General features: G+C 47.1%; 1 protein-coding gene across 2 annotated transcripts in view; it reads left to right on the forward strand.

Moving 5' to 3' along the window:
- Positions 1 to 23213, forward strand: part of LOC147110285 (ATP-dependent RNA helicase with zinc finger domain-like) — a 332514-nt gene that overhangs the window by 29369 nt on the left and 279932 nt on the right. The window contains exons 3-8 of one of the 2 annotated variants that reach the window (XM_086000110.1): positions 3900 to 3936; positions 4123 to 4247; positions 4347 to 4403; positions 5346 to 5394; positions 18193 to 18268; positions 22176 to 22374. In XM_086000110.1, the coding sequence (XP_085856236.1) occupies positions 3900 to 3936; positions 4123 to 4247; positions 4347 to 4403; positions 5346 to 5394; positions 18193 to 18268; positions 22176 to 22374 (543 nt within the window). The remainder of the gene's footprint in view (positions 1 to 3899; positions 3937 to 4122; positions 4248 to 4346; positions 4404 to 5345; positions 5395 to 18192; positions 18269 to 22175; positions 22375 to 23213) is intronic. The other variant, XM_086000111.1, reaches the window with a different exon arrangement.

Below are 23213 nucleotides of genomic sequence, written 5' to 3' on the forward strand. Positions count from 1 at the left end.
GACTGCACTGTTCTGTGTCGTTTTGAGCTTCTTGAGTATTGTTGCAGTTGCACCCAATTAGGTGAGCGGAGTATTCCATCACACTCGACTTTTTTTATTCATTCATGGGATGTGGCCTAATTGCCCTTGAGAAGGTGGTGAGCTGCCTTCTTGAACCGCAGCAGTCAGTGTGGTGAAGGTACTCCAACAGTGCTGTTAGATAGGGAGTTCCAGGATTTTAACCTACCGATGAGGAAGGAATGGGGATATATTTCCAAGTCAGGATGGTGTATGACTTGGAGGGGAACTTGGAGGAGGTGGTGTTCCCATGTGCCTGCTCCCCTTGTATTTCCAGGTGATAGAGGTCATGGGTTTGGGAGGTGCTGTTGAAGAAGCCTCGAGTTGCTGCAGTGCCTCTTGAGTCTTGAAGATGGCGGAGAGGTCAGGAGATGAGCCACTTCGAGGACCCAGCCTCTGCCCTGCTCTTGAAGCCATGTTGTTTATTTGGCTGGTCCAATTAAACTTCTAGTCAAGATGTTGATTGTAGGTCACTTGCAATGGTGGCGCCATTTAAGTTCAGTGGGAAGTGGATTTTTTTGTTGAAGGTTATTTCCTGACACTTGGGTGATGTGAATGTTACCTGTTACTTGTCAGTCGCAGTCTGAATGTTATCCTGGTCCTGCTGTAGGCTTGCATGGGCTCTTTCATTATTCGTGGAGTTGAGAATGGAGCTGAGAATTGGGCAATTGTCGGCCAACAGCCGCACTCATGACTTTGTGGTGGAGGGAAGGTCGTTGATGAAGCGGCTGAAGATGGTTGGGCCAAAGATGCTGCTCTGAAGCACACCTGCAGCAACGTCCTGCGGCTGTGATGATTTGCCTCTGCCAACCATGACCGTCTTCCTTTGTTAAGTATGACTCCAGCATTCGAGGGTAGTCCCTTTTGACTGCTGTTGACCTCAGTTTTGCTAGGGCTCCTCGGTGCCATATTTGGTCGAATGCTGCCTTGGTGTTGATGGCGGCTGCTGTCGCCTTTTTTGATATTAGGCTAGTCTCCATATCTGGATGATGCTAGTGATGAGGTCTGAAGCCTTTGAAGATGGGATTGAGCATTGAATATCTCCGTACAAGTGCTGTTCTGCTACATTACAACACAGATTCTCATAAGATTTACCTGAGGCTGAAATACGAGGACGAACCACTGGAGACAGTTGAAGGACCTTTTTGCGATTCAGTTGTACAATTGACTTGCACTTTGCAGTGCCTCATCAGCATTCTAAACAAACTGTCCTCATCAAACAGACCCTTTATCCTAACTAATGCTTGATCAAAGAGAATCTGCTGCTTATGTTAAGACTATCTTTGGTCCTTCATTTTAAACTTGGGGAAGGGACAGCCTCTCTTCTAAATTTCAGTTAATGTTGCTTTTACAGTCTTTCATATGGCTAGGTGTCTTCAATGAAAAAATGACAGAGAACTTTATAGAATCATAGAAATTACAGCACAGGAGGAGGTCATTGTCATTGTGCTGGTGCTAGCTCAAGAAGTCCCCTTAGAAAATCTGCTCCCTTGTAGCCACATGTAACCCCATTATTTAAGAAAGGAGGGAGAGAGAAAACAGGGAACGACAGACCAGTTAGCCTGATATCAGTAGTAGGGAAAATGGTAGAATCTATTACTAAGGACGTGGGTAACGGGACACTTAGAAAATAATAATAGGATTGGGTAGAGTCAACACGGATTTATGAAAAGGAAATTGTGTTTTTCAAATGTGTCAGAATCTTTTGAGGTTGTAACTAGCAGAATAGATAAGGGGAAAACCAGTGGATGTGGTGTATTTGGATTTTCAGAAGGCATTCGACAAGGTGCCAACACATGAGGTTATTAAACAAAATTAGGGCTCATGGGATTGGGGATAATATACTAGCATGGATTGAGGATTGGTTAACGGACAGAAAACAGAGAGTAGGAATAAACGGGTCATTTTCGGGTTGGCAGGCTGTAACTAGTGGGGTACCGCAAGGATCAGTGCTTGGGCCTCAGCTATTCACAATCTACATCAATGATTTGGATGAGGGGACCGAATGTAATATATCCAAGTTTGCTGATGATACAAAGCTGGGTGGGAATGTAAGTTGTGAGGAGGATGCAAGGAGGCTTCAAGGGGATATAGACAGGCTAAGTGAGTGGGCAAGAACATGGCAACTGGAATATAATGTGGAGAATTGAGAAGTTATCCACTTTGGTAGGAAAAATAGAAAAGCAGAGTATTTTTTAAATGGTGAGAGATTGGGAAATGTTGGTGTTCAGAGGGACCTGGGTGTCCTTGTACACGAATTGCTGAAAGTTAACATGCAGGTACAGCAAGCAATTAGGAAAGCAAATGGTATGTTGGCCTTTATTACAAAGGGATTGGAGTATAAGAGTAAATGACGTCTTACTGCCATTATGTAGGGCCCTGGTGAGACCACACCTGGAGTATTGTGTACAGGGAGTGCAACGAAGGTTCACCAGACTGGTTCCTGGGATGGGAGGGATTGTTCTATGAAGAGAGATTGAGTAGACTAGGCCTATATTCTCCAGAGTTTAGAAGAATGAGAGGTGATCTCATTGAAACATGCAAAATTCTTACAGGACTTGATAGGGTATATGCAGGGAGGATGTTTCCCCTGACTGGGGAGTCTAGCACCAGGGGTCACAGTCTCAGGATAAGGGGTCGGCCATTTAGAACTGAGATGAGGAGAAATTTCTTCACTCAGAGGGTGGTGAATCTTTGGAATTCTCTACCCCAGAGGGCTGTGGAGGCTCAGTCATTGAGTATATTCAAGACAGAGATCGATAGATTTTTGAATATTAAGGGAATCGAGGGATATGGGGATAGTGCAGGAAAGTGGAGATGAGGTAGAAGATCAGCCATGATTTTATTGAATGGTGAAGCAGGCTCGAAGGGCCAAATGGCCGACTCCTGCTCCTAGTTCTTACGTTCTTGCCATTAGTTTCATTCCTTTTTTGACTGTCTAGAGCTGAACCAGACCATTCGCACCCTTGGCATCCTGTTCACCCTTGAGTTGAGTTTCAGCCCCCGTATCCGTTCCATCATGAGCTCTGCTTCCTTCCACCTGTGCAACATAGCCCACCTCTGCCCCTGTCTCCGTGCTAATGCCATTGAAACCCTTTACATGCCTGTGACATCTTCAGATTTGACTATTGAACATTCTCCTTGCTGGCCTTGCACTCTCCATCCTCTAAACTTCAGCTTATTCAAATCTCTGCTACGGATATCCCATCCGTATCGCCTCCTTCCTCACTGCTATGCATCAGCTTCCTGTCCTCCAAAGTATTAAATGTAACATCGTTTTCCTCATCTTTAAATCCCTCTCTGGCCTTGCCGCACTCCAGTTTGACAACCTCTTCCCCCCACAAGCAGTCTGTTGTTCTTACTTTGCTTTTTGTTCATCTGATCCTTCCTTTGTCCAACTCTTGCTGGTATAGATTCAGCTGCCTGGGTCCTTCCCTCTGTGCAAGTGGGGAGAGGAAGTTAATTTCACAATGGAGGTGGCTTACATGTATTTAAAAATAAAAATTGACAGCACCTTTTTATATTTTTAAATGCATATTTACTGCCTTTCCTCTGAATCATTGGCAGGGCGTGTGCTGCATTGTGGCCGATCGAGGTGTGTCCATAGTTTTTTGGAGGGGTTGGGGGTGGGGGTGGCCGGAGAGCAGGACGATGAGAGAGGTGTGCATTGAATGTCATCAGTAATACTGTCATTAGGTGAACACCAATCTAAATTTTTACACTTTAAATTGTGCCTTATTTGATGTATTTTGCTAAGAAACATGGAAATCAGTATTAAATATTATTTATTGTAAGTATTTTTGCACCTGAATGAATGTAAACACTTTTGGGTTTCTTTACAGAAAAATTACAAAGAGGCAGATGAAGATTGTAAAAGTGGTAAGTTGCCTGAAATGGCTTCCTTAATTTTATGTTTAAATATAATCTGTATACAGTTGAGGTATTTTTTCAGGGATTGTTCTTTTCGTAAGAGTTTTAAGATTGAAAAACCCCTGCACATGTGTGGCATGGCTTTTGGTGATGGGTGTATTGTTCACATGTTAAATTAACTGTTTTGTTTCCAAGTCTTATGCTTCCATGAAATCCTGGGAGAAAACCTATTAAGAGATGTGTTGGCATCACTAGTTCTGGAGGGAAAACTGAAGGATGTTTATGATGCTTTGTGCGATTGTAAGACTACGGACTGTATGGTAGGTCAGCGTTTTGGCGATTGAGATTTGTTTTGTAACTAATACGATTTCAGTAGAATTCATGGCGCACACAAAGCACATGTCGATTTATGCTTCCAGAATGGAGCCTCCTTAAACCATCTGAGACGGCTACTGCACTTGCTGACGGAATCGCAGGTAAGCTGTTAAATGTATGGTTGCAGAAGTTTAAATGTGTCTCCCTTCCTCCAAACAAGTAATGCAGAAGCAGATAGTTGCACTGTACATTTTTTGGGAGGGTGGGAGTTTGAGTATACTGCATTATCAAGTTAGGTACAGAATGGGTGAAATGTCGGATTAAGTTCCTCCTACTGTCACTAACAACATGCCTTTTCTCCAACCCCTGAGAAGCGCACCCAGCACAGTCAGTGTGATATATCAATTTCTTACATCAGCAATCTGTGGGTGAGAATGCCGTATTAGATGCTGATTCTACTTTGTGTATGGATTCATGGCCACTGGGAAACTACCCTTTTAATTAGGACCCCTGCATCTGGTAGAGAGCGATGACAATCTGGGCTAGATCGAGTTAAGGCGCCAAAGATGAGAAGACCGATTTTGAACGCTGCTGTAGTTGTGCCATCATTCGTAATTTCAGATATCTTGTCTGCTGCTTCATTATCAAAGATACCTCCTGGCTAAGTCCCTAAAATGGATTACACTGGAATCTTTCTTGCATGTGAAGCAAATGGGAGTATTCTGGCTGTTAATGCAAAAGAGAGGTCTACTGTCACCTCACAGGTTAATATACAAGATAAAATGTCGGAAGCTTCTGTGCACTATTCTGCTAACTGTGAATGTTCTGGACTTCCTTAGAACAATATAACCAGAGAATTGTGAATGCTTAGGTTTCCAGTTCTAGGTAGGACCCAGGGTGAGGATCTTGCCTTCCTCTTCAAAGTGGGCCAAAATAGTCCCTGGGGAGGGAATGTTACATGACTCATTTACAGTGGTTTGCACAATCTGTTAATACATATATTGCAGATAGTTAGTTACATTAGTAAGTGGTGATGCAGAAGATTAATAGAAATGTTAAGGATTTTAATTATTTATGTGCATTTTCTTTGTTTTTTTTTTTAGCAGGCTACAACTAACGGTGCTCTCTTTTCATCAGAGCAAGATGCCAAAGGTGTGTGCTGACATTGTGAAGCTAAAGACAGTCGCGCAATAAATTATTCTGCTTTTAAAAAGATGGACAGTATCACTTCTGTCACTGATCAAACCCTTTGCTCGAGGTGGCTGCAGAGACTAGTTACTACAGCACTCTTTTAATGTTCATCAGTATTCAGTGTATGGGATCTGGACCCCATTGCTGGGTACTGCAAATGTTGAACATATGCAGCACCTATAAAAGGAAAAATGGGGTGATGTTTTAGACTGTATCAGAATTGGAAACTGGAAGACAAGAGAGTCCCTTTATAGAACAAAACAAAACTTTGAGTGAGTTATTAGAGTGGAGGTATTATTATCAGGGGCACTGATTTATCAACATTGAGGGATGTCCCTGGGATCTGGGAGCACTGGGGAAGGGGTCTCAAGATCTAGCCATACTTTGACATGGGCCTCGATGTCTGGTTGCGCTGACAGGAGGTTCTCGTGGTCTCTGAGTACTGGAGCGGGGGCCATCTGGAATTATTGGCAGACTAGTCCTAGGATCTCGGGGCATCGGAGAAGGAGGTTCCAGGGTCTGGGTGCATTGCGGGTGGTCATGGGATCAAGGAGCTCTGTGAGCGGCACAAGGATTGGAGAGTGCAACCTAGAGTTTCTGAGCACTAAGGGGTCCTGGAATCTGGGAGGGGGAAATTTTGAGGAAGGGTTCTTGGGGTCCAGCAGGACTGTGTACAAGCATTTTTTATTGAGGATGAATCAGTAAAAGACTAAAAATACTACAGCGGTTTTTAAAAATGTTTCTACACATTGCTTTCCTGTTAGTCACTCCACCTCCCATCCGCATGGCGCGCAAGAGCTGCCTTAAATCAGATCATATGTTCCCTAGTTTTCCCATAAATTTAGTAAACTGATTGTTTGAATTTAAAATAAGAACATAAGAAATAGGAGCAGGCCATACGGCCCCTCGGGCCTGCTCTGCCATTCAATAGGATCATGGCTGATCTGAATCTTGACTCGCGTCCACTTCCCTGCCCTCTCCCCGTAACCCCTAATTCCCTTATCTGCTAGGAAAATGTTTATCTCCATTTTAAATTTATTTAATGTTGCAGCTTCCACCGCTCTTTGGGGTAGCAAATTCCATAGATTTACTACCCTCTGAGTGAAGAAGTTTCTCCTCATCTCAGTTTTGAAAGGGCAGCCCCTTATTCTAAGATTATGCCCCCTAGTTCTAGTCTCACCCGTCAGTGGAAACATCCTCACCGCATCCACCCGATCAAGCCCCCTCACAATCTTATATGTTTCGATAAGATCGCCTCTCATTCTTCTGAACTCCAGTGAGTAGAGTCCCAACCTACTCAACCTTTCCTCATACGTCAACCCCACTCATCTCCGGAATCAACCGAGTGAACCTTCTCTGAACCGCCTCGAGAGCAACTATATCTTTTCTTAAATATGGAAACCAAACTGCACGCAGTATTCCAGGTGTGGCCTCACCAATACCCTGTATAACTGCAGCAAGACTTCCCTGTTTTTATACTCCATCCCCCTTGCAATAAAAGCCAAGATTCCATTGGCCTTCCTGATCACCTGCTGTACCTGCATACTAACTTTTTGTGTTTCATGCACCAGGACCCCCAGATCCCTTTGTACTGTAGCACTTTGCAGTTTCTCTCCATTTAGATAATAACTTGCTCTTTGATTTTTTTCTGCCAAAGTGCATAACCTCACACTTTCCAACATTATATTGCATCTGCCAAATCTCTGCCCACTCACTTTGCCTGTCTATGTCCTTTTGCAGGTTTTTTATGTCCTCACTCGCTGCTTTCCCTCCCATCTTTGTATCGTCGGCAAACTTGGATATGTTGCACTCGGTCCCTTCCTCCAAATCGTTAATATAGATTGTAAAGAGTTGGGGTCCCAGCACTGACCCCTGCGGAACACCACTGGTTACTGATTTCCAGCCCGAGAACGAACCATTTATCCCAACTCTTTGTTTTCTGTTCAGTAGCCAATCTTCCACCCATGCCAGTATATTACCCCCAATCCCGTGATTTTTTATCTTGATCAGTAATCTTTTGTGTGGAACCTTGTCAAATGCCTTTTGGAAGTCCAAATACACTATATCCACTGGTTCCCCTTTATCCACCCTGTATGTTACATCCTCAAAGAATTCGAGCAAATTTGTCAAACATGACTTCCCCTTCGTAAAACCATGCTGACTCTGTCCTATTAAATTATGTTTATCCAAATGCTCTGATACTGTTTCCTTAAGAATGGACTCCAACATTTTGCCAACCACAGATGTTAGGCTAACTGGTCTATAGTTTCCAGCTTTTTGTCTACTTCCCTTCTTAAATAAGGGTGTTACATTAGCAGTTTTCCAATCTGCCGGGACCTTTCCTGAGTCCAGGGAGTTCCGGAAAATGATCACCAATGCATCCACAATCCCTACCGCCACTTCTCTCAAGACCCTAGGATGTAGGCCATCAGGTCCGGGGGATTTATCCACCTTAAGTCCCATTATTTTACCGAGTACCATCTCCTTAGTGATTTTAATCGTGTTTAGCTCCTCCCTCCCCCCCCCCCCCCCATTGCCCCCTGTTTGTCCAGTGTTGGGATATTTTTAGTGTCCTCTACTGTAAAGACTGATACAAAATATTTGTTCAGCGTCTTTGCCATCTCCATGTTCCCCACCACTAGTTTCCCGGTCTCGTCCTCTAAGGGACCAACGTTCACTTTAGCCACCCTTTTTCTTTTTATATAGCTGTAGAAACTCTTGCTATCTGTTTTTATATTTTTTGCAAGTATACTTTCATAATCTATCTTTTCTTTCTTAATTAATCTTTTAGTTATTGTTTGCTGGCTTTTAAATGCTTCCCAATCTTCTATCCTCCCACTAGATTTGGCTACCTTATATGCCCTTGTTTTCAGTCGAACACTATCCTTTATTATTTTACTAAGCCACGGATGGCTGTCTTTTCTTTTACTCCCCTTTTTCCTCAGTGGAACATATTTATCTTGAAAGATGTGAAATATCTCCTTGAATGTACACCACTGCTCTTGTACCGTCTTACACTTTAATCTGTTTTCCCAGTCCACTTTAGTCAATTCTACTCTCACATCTTCATAGTCTCCTTTATTTAAGCTTAGTACGCTGGTTTGAGATCCAACTCTCTCACCCTCAAACTGAATTTGGAATTCAACCATGTTATGGTCACTCATTCCAAGGGGATCCTTTACTAGGACATTTTTTATTAATCCTGTCTCATTACACAGGACCAGATCTAAGGTTGCTTGCCCCCTGGTCGGTTCAGTTACATACTGCTCAAGAAACCCATCCCTAATACACTCAATGAACTCTTCCTCAATGCTGCCATGCCCAATTTGATTAGTCCAGTCAATATGAAAGTTAAAATCCCCCATGATTATAGCTGTTCCCTTATTACAAGCCCCAACTATTTCCTGATTTATACTCCGACCAACAGAGTTGCAACTGTTAGGAGGCCTATAGACTACGCCCACTAGTGACTTTTGCCCCTTATTATTCCTTATCTCCACCCAAACTGTTTCACTATCCTGATCCTTTGACCCAATATCATTTCTGACTATTGCAGTGATTCCATCCTTGATCAACATAGCAACCCCACCTCCCTTTCCTCCCTGTCTGTCCTTCCTAATAGTCAAAGACCCCTGGATGTTTAGTTCCCAGTCATGATTATCTTGCAGCCATGTTTCCATAATGGCCACCAGATCATACCCATGTGTAGTTATTTGCACCGTCAACTTTGTTGCGAATGCTGCGTGCATTCAGATAAAGAACTTTCAAATATGTTTTCTGACAATTTATTCCTGCTTTTACCCCTTTTACTACTTTACCTTTATCATTATACATTCTGTCCCTTCCTGACACGCTCTGATTTTTAATTCCCCCACTGCTACCTTGCTCTATTGCCTTCTCCGCTGTCATTTTTATTTTTCACTCTCTTTAAAACCTCCCCCCCACTAATTAGTTTAAAGCCCTCTCTACAGCCCTAGTTATTCGATTCACCAGGATTCTAGTCCCAGCACTGGCCAAGTGAAGTCCGTCCCAACGGAACAGCTCTCTCCTGTCCCAGTACTGATGCCACTGTCCCAGTACTGATGCCAGTGTCCCAGGAAGCAAAACCAATTTCTCCCACACCAGTCTTTGAGCCACGCATTTAACTCTCTAATTTTATTTACCCTAGCCAAATTTGCACGTGGCTCAGGTAGTAATCCAGAGATTATTGCCCTTGTGGTTCTGCTTTTTAATTTGTCCCCTAGCTGCTCAAACTCCCTCAGCAGAACCTCCTTCCTTGTCCTATCTATCGTTGGTACCAACATGGACCACGACAACTGGATCCTCCCCCTCCCACTCCAAGTTTCTCTCCCAGCCCAGAGGACATGTCCTTAACCCTGGCAACCGGGCAGGCAACACAGCCTTCGGGACTCTCGCTCTCGGCTGCAAAGAACCCTATCTATCCCCCTAACGATACTATCCCCTACCGCTACAACATTTCTTTTAACTCCCCCCACTTGAATGGCCCCCCCCCCCCCCCCCCCCCCCCCGCTCCACGGTGCTGTGGCCAGGTTGCTCATCCTCCCCGCAGTCCCTGTTCCCATCCTCACCGGGAGTAAGAGCCTCAAACCTGTCGGACAAGAGCAAGGGCTGCGGCTCCTCCAACACTACCTCCTGGATCCCCGTACTTGCCTCACTTCTAGTTGCACCATCCTGACCCTGGCCACGGACTACATCTGAATTAATTAATCTAATTGGTGTGACTACCTCCTGATGCACAGAGTCCAGGTAACTCTCCCCCTCCCTGATGTGTCTCAGTGTTTGAAGCTCGGACTCCAGCTCTTCAACACGGAGCCGGAATTCCTAGAGCAGCCAACACTTACTGCAAATGTGATCACCGTGAGCATCAATGGTGTCCACCAGCTCCCACATATTGCAGCAGCAACACATCACCTGATCTCCCATTCTATGTAATTAATTAAATTTATTAATATTATTTTTAAATGCCCTCTGCCCCGATTCTAGATTATGAATATCGCACCTTAGAAACTATAAACCACAGAGTTTAAGCTTAAAGACAGAAATACTTACCAACCAATCACTTACCCGCTTTCTGGTGACGTCACACTTGGATTACTTTTTACCTCTCTCCTTCCCTCCGAGTTCCGAGTTCGGAGATTAGTAAGCCTTACCTGGTCTCTGGGGCCTTTTATAGCCCCGCTCTGCCGCTCGAGTTTCCCGCCGACGCTGTGAGGCCTTACCTGGTCTCTGGGGGCTTTTATAGCCCCGCTCTGCCGCTCGAGTTTCCTGCCGACGCTGTGAGGCCTTACCTGGTCTCTTGGGGCCTTTTATAGCCCCGCTCTGCAGCTCGAGTTTCCCGCCGACGCTGTGAGGCCTTACCTGGTCTCTGGGGCCTTTTATAGCCCCGCTCTGCCGCTCGAGATTCCCGCCGACGCTGTGAGGCCTTACCTGGTCTCTGGGGCCTTTTATAGCCCCATAAAACTTGAAGTTGCTGGGGCTTTTTGATATACCTATCAATTCATCCAATGAAAAGTGACGAGTTAAGAAAGTAACTATAGGTTTTTATTGGCTAAATAACAGAGCCCACCCTCGTGGGTGATCGGATACAACAAGGAGGAATGCCAGCCAGTCGACTACCTTTATACCTGGGCAGGTAGGTGGAGTCATGGGCGGAGTCAGCAGTGGTCAGCCCAGGTATAGCAGCGTGACAAGAGGCGACCTCGTATAGTGATACAAAAGTGTGAACAGTGATAACCATAGAGTAACGATATAACAGTGATAACTATAGTGTAACGATAGTGAACGATAAAAGTGGTTTACCACATTCACCCTTGTTTTGATTTGAGTCCGGCGGGGTGAAGTGTACTACCAGTTCTGGTATGTCAGTCTGTCCGGAGGCCTCGTAAGCCTTTCTGATCGTCGCAGCGGCGGTGTTGCATTATCCGGTGTTAATGCTGGTGTCTGCGTGGTCGGCGAAGGCTCGTGGGGTTCCGGCATGCCGTCTACCTGGGCTGGATTTGGGGGGGTGGTGGGGGGGGGGGTGAAGGTGGTGTCTCCGGAGTGCCTGAGGGTGCGAGGTCTCGTAAGGAGACTGTGTCCTCCCGCCCGTCTGGGTATGGGGCTCTAGGGGGGGAGGAACTAAATACAATTAAAATCACTAAGGAAGTGGTACTTGGTAAAATAATGGGACTCAAGGCGGATAAATCCCCTGGACCTGATGGCTTGCATCCCAGGGTCTTGAGGGAAGTAGCGGTAGGGATTGTGGATGCATTGGTAATAATTTTCCAAAACTCACTGGACTCAGCAAAGGTCCCGGCAGATTGGAAAACTGCTAATGTAACACCATTATTTAAAAAGGGTAGTAGGCAGAAGGCTGGAAACTATAGACCTGTTAGCCTAACATCTGTGGTTGGTAAAATGTTAGAGTCCATTATTAAGGAGACAGTAACGGGACATTTGGATAAACACAATTTAATAGGGCAAACTCAGCATGGTTTCATGAAGGGGAAGTCATGTTTGACAAATTTGCTTGAGTTTTTTGAGGAAGTAACATACAGGGTGGATAAAGGGGAACCAGTGGACGTAGTGTATTTAGACTTCCAAAAGGCATTTGACAAGGTGCCACACAAAAGATTATTGCTCAAGATAAAAAATCACGGGATTGGGGGTAATATTCTGGCATGGGTGGAGGATTGGCTATCTAACAGAAGGCAGAGAGTTGGGATAAATGGTTCGTTCTCAGATTGGCAACCAGTAACTAGTGGTGTTCCGCAGGGGTCAGTGCTGGGTCCCCAACTCTTTACAATCTATATTAACGATTTGGAGGAGGGGACCGAGTGTAACATATCAAAGTTTGCAGATGATACAAAGATGGGACGGAAAGTAGTGAGTGAGGAGGACATAAAAAACCTGCAAAGGGACATAGACAGGCTAAGTAAGTGGGCAGAGATTTGGCAGATGGAATACAATACTGGAAAGTGTGAAGTTATGCACTTTGGCAGGAAAAATCATAGAGCAAGTTATTATCTTAATGGCAAGAAACTGGAAAGTACTGTAGTACAAAGGGATCTGGGGGTCCTGGTGCACGAAACTCAAAAAGTTAGTATGCAGGTGCAGCAAGTGATCAAGAAGGCCAATGGAATGTTGGCTTTTATTGCTAGGGGGTTGGAATATAAAAACAGGGAGGTATTGCTGCAGTTGTACAAGGTATTGGTGAGGCCGCACCTGGAATACTGCATACAGTTTTGGTGTCCATACTTAAGAAAAGACATACTTGCTCTCGAGTCAGTACAAAGAAGGTTCACTCGGTTAATCCCGGGGATGAGGGGGTGGTCATATGAGGAGAGGTTGAGTAGATTGGGACTCTACTCATTGGAGTTCAGAAGAATGAGAGGCGATCTTATTGAAACATATAAGATTGTGAAGGGGCTTGATCGGGTGGATGCGGTGAGGATGTTCCCAATGATGGGTGAAACTAGAACTAGGGGGCATAATCTTAAAATAAGGGGCTGCTCATTCAAAACTGAGATGAGGAGAAACTTCTTCACTCAGAGGGTGGTAGGTTTGTGGAATTTGCTGCCCCAGAAAGCTGTGGAAGCTACATCATTAAATAAATTTAAAACAGAAATAGATAGTTTCCTAGAAGTAAAGGGAATAAAGGGTTACGGGGAGCGGGCAGGAAATTGGACATGAGTCTGGGTTCGGAATGGTCATGGCCCTGTGGGTAGTGGAGCGGGCCCAGGGGCCGTGTAGCCTTGTTCTGCTCCGACTGTGTTCTAATTCTGTTAGATTTCAGGAGATGGTTTTATTCCTGTTCCTGGCTGGGGTGGAGATCGCCTTTACAGAAGGTAAGTACTGTAGAAAATATAGGGACAGAGTGATCTCCTGGAAGAATTTCGATCGCCTAGATGGGTCGGAGAGGAATTTCCCAGATTTTTTTCTCCCAAATTGGCCATTGGGTCTTTATCTGGTTTTTCGCCTCTCCCGGGAGATCACATGGGTTCGGGTGGATGCAGAGTGATAGAAGATTTGAGGTTAGGATCAGATCAGCCATGATCTTATTGAATGGTGGAGCAGGCTCGAGGGGCCGATTGGCCTACTCCTGCTCCTATTTCTTATGTTCTTATGTTCTTATGCCACATAGGCGTACTGGGGGTTGGCGTGCAGGAGGTCCACCCTCTCGACCAGGGGGTCCGTTTTATGGGCCCTCACGTGCTTTCGCAGCAAGACGGGCCCCGGAGAGGTCAGCCAGGTTGGTAGCGTGGTTCCCGTAGTCGACTTCCTGGGGAAAGCAAACATTCGTTCATGGGGGGTGGCGTTGATGGCAGTGCAAAGTAGTGACCGGGTGGAATGCAGCGCTGCCGGGAGGACTTCCTGCCAGCGGGAGGTTGGGAGGCCCTTAGACTTTAAGGCTAAGAGGACGGCCTTCCATACCGTCGCGTTCTCTCTTTCCACCTGGCCGTTCCCTCGGGGGTTGTAGCTGGTTATCCTGCTTGCAGCAATACCTCTCGCTAGTAGGAACTGACGGAGTTCCTCGCTCATGAAGGAGGAGCCCCGGTCACTATGTATATAGTTTGGGAACCCGAACAAGGCGAAGAGGTCGTTCAGGCATTTAATGACCGTGGTACTGGTCATGTCTGGGCAGGGGAAGGCAAAGGGGAAACGGGAGTACTCATCAACAATGTTGAGGAAGTACACATTACGGTCAGAGGACGGGAGGGGCCCCTTAAAGTCGATGCTCAGGCGCTCGAAGGGGCGGGTGGCCTTGATCAGGCTTGCTCTGTCTGGCCTAAAGAAGTGCGGTTTGCACTCGGCACAGGTCTGGCAGTTCCTGGTCATGGTCCTGACCTCCTCGATGGAGTAGGGCAGGTTGCGGGCCTTAATGAAGTGGTAAAGTCTGGTGACCCCGGGGTGGCAGAGGTCGTTGTGGAGGGTCTGAAGTCTATCACTTTGTGCGCTGGCGCATGTAATTCGTGACAGAGCATCGGGGGGTTCGTTCAGCTTACCTGGCCGGTACAAGATATCATAATCATAGGTGGAGAGCTCGATTCTCCACCTCAAGATCTTGTCATTCTTGATTTTGCCCCTCAGCTTGTTATTAAACATAAAAGCGACCGAACGTTGGTCGGTAAGGAGGGTAAATCGTTTGCCTGCCAGGTAGTGCCTCCAGCGTCGTACCGCCTCCACAATCGCCTGGGCCTCCTTCTCGACCGACGAGTGTCGGATCTCAGGGCCCTGTAGGGTCCTTGAGAAGAAGGCCACCGGTCTCCCCTCCTGGTTAAGGGTGGCGGCTAGGGCGAAGTCGGATGCATCGCTCTCGACTTGGAAGGGGATGGGCTCATCCACTGCGTGCATTGTGGCCTTGGCAATGTCTCCCTTAATGCGGGAGAAGGCTGCGCACGCTTCCGCCGTAAGGGGGAAGGATGTGGACTTCATGAGGGGTCTGGCTTTGTCCGCATAATTGGGCACCCATTGGGCATAGTAGGCGAAGAGCCCCAGGGTTCTCTTCAGTGCCTTTGGACAGTGGGGGAGGGGTAGCTCCATGAGGGGGCGCATTCTTTCGGAGTCGGGGCCGATGACTCCATTCTCTACTACACAGCCGAGGATGGCAAGGCGCGAGGTGTTAAACACACATTTATCCTTATTGTAGGTGAGGTTCAGCCGTTGGGCCGTACGGAGGAATCTCTCCAGATTAACATCGTGGTCCTGCCGGTCGCGGCCGCGGCCGCAGATGGTGACGTTATCTAGATAGGGGAACGTGGCGTGCAGCCCGTTCTGGTCAACCATCCGGTCCATCTCCCTTTGGAAGACCGAAACCCCGTTGGTGACGCCGAAGGGAACCCTAAGGAAGTGGTAGAGGCGGCCGTTCGCCTCGAAGGCTGTATACTGGCGGTCCTCAGGGCGGATAGGGAGTTGGTGATAGGCCGACTTAAGGTCGATGGTGGAGAATACCCGGTACTGCGCAATCTGATTGACCATATCAGATATGCGGGGAAGGGGGTATGCGTCCAGCTGGGTGTACCTGTTTATGGTCTGGCTGTAGTCGATGACCAGGCGGTTTTTATTGCCGGTCTTAACGACCACGACCTGGGCACGCCAGGGGCTGGTGCTCCCCTCGATGATGCCCTCCTTCAGGAGACGCTGCACCTCAGAGCTAATGAAAGCTCTGTCCCCGGCGCTGTACCACCCGCTCTTGGTAGCGACGGGTTTGCAGTCGGGGGTGAGGTTAGCGAACAGGGAAGGTGGCGGGACCTCGAGGGTGGATAGGCCGCAGGTGTTACGCGGTGGGCGGTTTAAAATCTGCTGGTTGTCGACTGTGAGTGGGGGGAGGGGTCCGCCGTATGCTAGCGTGACGCTTTGGAGGTGGGATTGGAAGTCTAGGCCTAGTAGGACGGCAGCGCATAGCTGGGGCAGGACGAGGAGTTTAAAATTTTTATACTCCGTACCCTTAACCGACAGGGTCACAACACAGTAGCCGCTGATGTCTGTGGCGTGTGACCTCGATGCCATCGAGATCCGGTTGCGCGTTGGCAGGACAGGGAGGGAGTAGTGTCTGGGTGGATGAAGCTCTCCGTGCTTCCGCTGTCGAACAGGCAGGTCGTGGCGTGGCCGTTTACTTTGATGTCCATCATCGACTTGGACAGGTGATGCGGACGGGCCTGGTCCAGTGTGACGGAGGCTAGTGTATAGCTGAGCGAGTTGTTGTAGTCTGCGGTTGAGGCGGTAGTCGGGTCTAGAGGCACGGTGGCGGTCGGGCGTGGTGGGTAAAATGGCGTCTCCCACGAGGTTGGACAAAATGGCGGAGAAGATGGCTGCCCCCATAACTCACATGAGGCACTGCTGGTGTCGGTTGCCTGTATCAAAGATGGCCGCCCCCATGACTCGCATGTGGGGATGCTGGCCTCTGTTGCCTTGAAGGAAGATGGCCGCCCCCACAGCTCGCATGAGGCACTGCTGGCCTCTGATGATCCACCTCTGCAGGCCTTAGCGAAGTGGCCTTTCTTCATGCAGTTTGAGCAGGTAGAGTTCCTGGCTGGGCAGCGCGACCTCGGGTGTTTCGCCTGGCCGCAGAAGAAGCAGCCGGAGGCCCGATCGCGGGGGTCCGATGTCGGAGCCGGTACCGGGGGTGGTGGTCTCGATCGGGTCCGGGACGCCGACGCTGAGGTAGGTCCCAGGGGGGTTGCTGCGGGGGGTATCGTGGTCGGGGTCGGTCCCAAGTCCCAGGGTCGCGAGTTACAGTACCTTGAGTACGCCTCGAGGTCCCGATGGGCCACCTCTCGAGAGAGAACGAGGGCTGCAGCTTTGTCCAGGTCGAGGTCCCTTGCTTCCAGTAGTCTTTGCCGTGAGTAGTCGGACCGCAGGCCTTTCACGAAGGCATCGCGGACATTGTCTTCAGTATTTTCTGCCGCCGTTACCGCTTTAAAGTTACAGTCTCTGCCGAGTGCTTGTAGCACCCGTAAAAATTCCTCCACGGGCTCTCCTGGCTGTTGCGGGCGGGATCTTAGGAGGTGTCTGGCATACATGGAATTTACCGGGGTTTGGTACTGTCTTTTCAGCCGGTTGATGGCGTCCTCGTATGTTTTAAGGTCCCGGATGAGTGCGAATACTTTAGGGCTCACTTGGGCATTCAGAACTCTTAGCATGGATTTCTGAGGCACGCCGGATTCTCCCAGGTGGGCTTCGAAGCAGCTCAGCCAGTGTTCGAAGTCGAGGGCTGAGTTTGCTGCCTGTGGGTTTAGGTCCAGGTACGGTGGTCTGAGGGCTCGCAGCCAGGCCGGCTGCTGTGGCTGTTGTAGCTGGGCGTCTGGCTGGTCGCTTGGCTGGTCGTTTAGCTGGTCGTTTGACTGCTCAAGTGTCGACATTTTAAAATTTAGCCAATAAAATTGATATACCTATCAATTCATCCAATGAAAAGCGACGAGTTAAGAAAGTAACTATAGGTTTTTATTGGCTAAATAACAGAGCCCACCCTCGTGGGTGATCGGATACAACAAGGAGGAATGCCAGCCAGTCGACTACCTTTATACCTGGGCAGGTAGGTGGAGTCATGGGCGGAGTCAGCAGTGGTCAGCCCAGGTATAGCAGCGTGACAAGAGGCGACCTCGTATAGTGATACAACAGTGTGAACAGTGATAACCATAGAGTAACGATATAACAGTGATAACTATAGTGTAACGATAGTGAACGATAAAAGTGGTTTACCACAGTTTTTACTTAAAAATTGGTGTATGGGATGGCTTGTGGAACAGCATAATGTGTTATGAGAGGAGTTTCAAGTTGGTGGTTCATTTGAGAGCAAGGGTGGAAGTTAGAAGAACAAATTTGCTTTGCCCTTGTGTGCCTCTTCAGAGCTGATTTGAAGAGCAGCACTGGGAGGAAGCTGCCTATTTGACATCTTTAGTGAAGAAGAAGCATAAACAAAATGGGGCTAAAGTTTTTATGGCTCCTTTGCAGTCTTGTGGTTAACCATATTGGGTGATGGTACTGTGGGCTATCACTGACATTACCCACATGGTGTATTTGGTTTTCAGCAAGTGTTATTTGGGAACATGCGAGTAAGAACTTCCTCAAGTGAAGTGAAAAAAATCAGAAGGGAAGATTCTTCGAGTGTCCTATTGTGTACCTTTTTTTCCCTGGATGGCGACATTCATAGATCAGTAATAGTGGTAACTGGACCAGGTCCCTGCTCACTCACTGGGAAGGCAGTGAATGCATGTTAAGACCTTACACAGAAATGTGATGTTTCCAATTATCTTCCAGAAAATGATTGTCGATGGAAGTTCCGTCCGCCCCCACGAGGTGTTATTGGAATTGATGAGTTTTCCTTGTGTTGTCGGTAAGTTTCTGATGATGAACATGCGCCTGATACAACCATAAGAATATAAGAACTTAGGAATTAGGAACTGGAGGAGGCGATACGGCCCCTCGAGCCTGCTCCACCATTCAATAAGATCATGGCTGATCTTCGAACTCCACTCCACTTTCCTGCCCCATCCCCATATCTCTTGATTCCCCAAGAGTCCAAAAATCGATGGATCTCAGCCTTGAATGTACGAAATGAATGAGCATCCCCAGCCAGGGGAAACAACCTCTCGGCATCTACCCTGTCAATCCCCCTCAGAATCTTGTATGTTTCAGTGAGATCACCTCTCATTTTTCTAAACTCCAGAGAGTATCGGCTCAATCTCTCCTCAGAGGACAACACACTCACCCCAGGGATCAATCTAATGAACCTTTGTTGCACCACCTCTAAGGAGAGTATGTCCTTCCTCAGATAAGGAGACTAAAACTGTGCACAGTACTCCAGGTGTGGTCTCGCCAGAGCCCTGTACTATTGTAGTAAGACTTCCTTACTCTTGTACTAGAACCCCCTTGCAATAAAGGCCAATATCCCATTTGCCTTCCTAATTGCTTGCTGTACCTGCAGGCTAACTCTCTGTTTCCTGTACGAGGACACCTAAATCTCTCTGAACACCAACATTTAATCGTTTCTCACCATTTAAAAAAGATTCTGTTTCTCTATTCTTCCTACCAAGGTGAATAACCTCACATTTCCCCACATTAAACTCCATCTGCTACCTTACTGCCCACTCACTTAGCCTGTCTGTATCCCTTTGCAGGCTCTTTGTGCACCCCTCACAGCTTACTTTCCCACCCAGCTTTGTATTGTCAGCAAACTTGGATACATTGCACTCGGTCCCTTCATCTAAGTCATTAATATAGATTGTGAATAGCTGAGGCCCAAGCACTGATCCTTGTGGCAACCCACTAGTTACAGCCTGCCAACCCGAAAATGACCCATTTATCCCTACTCTCTGTTTTCTGTCCATGAACCAATCCTCTCTCCATGCTGATATATTACCCCCAACCCATAAGCCCTTACCTTGCGTACAATACCCCAGTGATGTTAGTAGAACTGTGCTATATTTATAAAAACAGAAAATGCTGGAAATACTCTGCATTTGTGGAGAGAGAAACCGAGTTAATGTTTCAGGTCGATGACCTTTCATCAGAACTGTTAGAGATGGCGCATCCTTTAAACAAGTGCAGAGGTAGGGAAAGGGGGAAGGGGAGGAAAGAACTCAAGGGAAGGTCTGTGATAGGGTGGAGGGCAGGAGAGATTAAATGACAATAGGGATGATGGTGCAAGGCAAAAGAGGCTGGGAATGGGACAAGTAATCATGAGCTGTTTTGTGCTCATTCTCCAAGGTGATGCTCCATGGAATGCTAGGGTATTGGTTTCATGATCAAGATTTCTCACTTGATGTAATTATTTCAGCAGTACTTGGGAGGAAGTTTACCAAATGGATGTGAAGCCTCCCGTACCTCCTAGTGTCTGAACTTGTTTTCATTGGAGACCAGTCAATTAAGGGAGACGGGATCCAGATTTTTAAGATGGTGAGGTGTAGATTGAAACAGGTTTTTTTAACTTGAACTTAGTGTAGAACTAGAGCTTTAAAAATGAATAAGCCTCGGCGGCGACTACAAGGCTTATTGTTGCTTAGTGGTAAATGTGTGGAACAGTATCCAGGTAAAGTAGTTGAAGCTGTATTGATTGTTTTGGCTTTTTTTGAAAGCGTTAACTACCTTGATTGGAAATTGGATTGAAGGTTAAAGGGGTATTTGTAAGCTGAGATGATTGAATACTTTATGGGGTACATGATTCCTCAGGTACTGTCCCACTCTGCTTCAGATCTGCCGTTATCACCTCTCCTCAAAAAAACCAACCCTTCACCCCTCTGACTTTGCAAACTACTGCCCTATATCCAGTCTCCCTTTCCTATCAAGTCCTTGAACATGCTGTCACCTCCCAAATCCGGGCCCATCTTTCCCAGAACACTCATGCTTCCGCTCCTGCCACAGTACCGCAACGGTTCTTATCAAAGTCACAAATGACATCCCATGTGACTGTGATAAGCTATCCCTACTCGTCCTTCTTGACCTATCTGCAGCCTTTGACATGGTTGACCACAACATCCTCCTCCACCGCCCCGTCTCCTTCGTCCAGCTGGATGAGACTGCACCCGCCTGGTTCCATTCTTCTCTTTCCAGTTGCAGCCACAGAACCACCTGCAACGGCTTCTCTTCCCGCTCCTGCATCGTTACCTCTGGTGTCCCCCAAGGATCTATCCTTGGCCCCCTCCTATTTCTCATCTACTTGCTGCCCCTCGGCGATATCATCCGAAAACGCAGCATCAGTTTCCAAATGTACGCTGACAACAGCCAGCTCTACCTCACCACCACCACCTCTCTGGACCCCTCCACTAAATTGTCAGACTGCTTGTCTGACATCCAGTGCTGGATGGGCAGAAATTTGCTCCAACTAAATATTTGGAAGATCAAAGCCATTGTTTTTGGTCCCCGCCACAAACTCCGCTCCCTAGCCACCGACTCCGTTCCTCTCCCTGGCAGCTGTCCGAGGCCGAACCACACTGTTCGCAACGTTGGTGTCATATTTGACCCTGAAATGAGCTTCCGACCACGTATCTGTGGCATAACTAATTTAGGCCTGTTTCCACCTCCGTAACATCGCCTGTCTCTGCCCCTGCCTCAGCTCAGCTGCTGCTGAAACCCTCATCCATACCTTTGTTACCTGTGTACTTGACTATTCCAGCACACCCCTGGCTGATCTTCCACCCTCCATAAACTTAAGCTCATCCAAAACTCTGCTGTCTGTATACTAACTTGCACCAAGCTCTACTCACCCTGTGCTCGCTGACCGATATTGGTTCCCGGTTAAGCAGTGCCTCGATTTTTAAAATTGCCATCCTTGTTTTCAAATCCCTCCAAGGCCTTGCCCCTCCCTATCTCTGTAACCTCCTCCAGCCCTACAGAACTCTGAGATCTCTCCGCTCTTCCAATTCTGGCCTTTTGTGCATCCCTGATTTTAATCGCTCCACCATTGGCGGCCGTGCCTTCAGCTGCCGAGGCCCTGAGCTCAGGAATTCCCTCCCGAAACCCCTCTACCTCTCTTTGCGCCTTTAAGACACTCCTTAAAACCTACCTCTCTGCCCTAATATCGCCTCATATGGCTCGGTGTCAAATTTAGATCGATAACGTTCCTGTGAAGTTCCTTGGGATGTTTTGCTACGTTAAAGGCGCTATATAAATGCAAGTTGTTCCGTTAATATTGTACTGTGCTGATAATTGATATTTTACAGTCATCCCATGGAGTACACTAGTGTAGCTCAAATGTTTATTTAACTCAAATATTTGTTTAACCTTACAGAGCAGTTTCACCAACTTTATGGAGAATGGGTAAAAACTCTCTCTACGTCACATAACTCTAATTTTCTCTCTCTAATTCTCCCTCTATCAGCTATTCTTGGGGTTTCATGGCTTTTCTGTCTGCAATTCTCCATGCTTCAGTCCTGTGTGGTGAACTGTGGAATATGGCAATGCTCAATCCTATTCCTTGGCATAAGTGACACTGTTATAAAACATTGTCAGGATTTTAAAATCAATTTTCAAACCAGTTTTTGCAGTTACGTTGTATGCAAGTTTTCAGGTACAAGTTGATCTAGATAAGGTCGCGTCACTATAGAATAGCAGCTGGCTTGTACAACAGCGTGGATTTATATTGTGCCTTTAACCTAGAAATGTCCCATGGCACTTCACCGATAGAGAATAATGCTAGCGTTGCTTAGAGAACGTCATGATATATTAGATCATGGTTGTGACTTGATTTATATGTTTATTGGATTGGGCTTAATGTCTGCTCTCAACATTTCACTCTGGCATAGATATTTGGAATGTGGAGCATGCCATTTTGAGGACTTCTGTGTGTTTGCTCATTCTGACACTGAGCTGGTAGAATGGAGAGAACGACATGCTTACAGACGGCTTCAGTATCAGCAGCAAAGGGAGCAGCAACAGCAAGGTGGCAATTATAGTGAAAGATTGATCGAGAAATGGATTAATAGCCCAAGTCCAGACAGAGTGGTAAGATAAAATGCTTTTGTTTGCACAGCACTTTTGGTGTAGCCTTGTATCTATTTTCTGTTGCACACTTCTTTGCATATTAGATTTACCAGATTGCAGGCAATTTGCAGAAACGGTGATCTCTCTGCGCATGCGAGTCTGTCCCCTCATCATTCGGTGTGTGGGGAGGCTCAGAAATGGTATGTGGACTCTGGGGTTGAAAAGGGCCCAAGCTGATAGAAGATTGGAACAGAGTTTGTCCTCTGTGGCAGACACTCATCTCATCACGGGACAAGGCAGGTCCACAGTTTCCCACAGCACTGTCGATGATTGACCAGGCAGCCTGGGTCATTGGTGGGGGTGGGTGGCAGTGGGGTTGGGGAGTGGGGTAAGAGACCTTGGTGTCATATTTGATCCCAATATGAGCTTCCGACCACATATCAGGGCCATCACTAAGTCTGGCTATTTCCACCTCTGAAACATCGCCCGACTCCGCCCCTGCCTCAGCTCATCTGCTGCTGAAACCCTCATCCATGCCTTTGTTACCTCTGGACTTGACTATTCCAACGCACTCCTGGCCGACCTCCCATCTTCTGCCCTCTTGTCACAGGGGGCTGGGATTCTTCTGCACAGCTCCATATAATTCTGTAACTTCATGTCCTAATAGGTAGCTTGGTCCAAGCATGACGAGCAGCAGGCACTTTACCAGGGCTCTCTGCTTGGAAGTCGCTGACCAATATTGGCTCTTGGTTAAGCAGCGCCTCATTTTCAAAATTCTCATCCTTGTTTTCAAATTCCTCCATGGCCTCGCCCCTCCCTATCTCTGTAATCTCCTTCAGAGCAGAGCAAGGTCTTGGTCC

This window comes from Somniosus microcephalus, chromosome 11 (assembly GCF_052327205.1).
Source record: "Somniosus microcephalus isolate GS21.2 chromosome 11, FLI_Smic_1.0, whole genome shotgun sequence".
Classification (NCBI taxonomy): domain Eukaryota; kingdom Metazoa; phylum Chordata; class Chondrichthyes; order Squaliformes; family Somniosidae; genus Somniosus; species Somniosus microcephalus.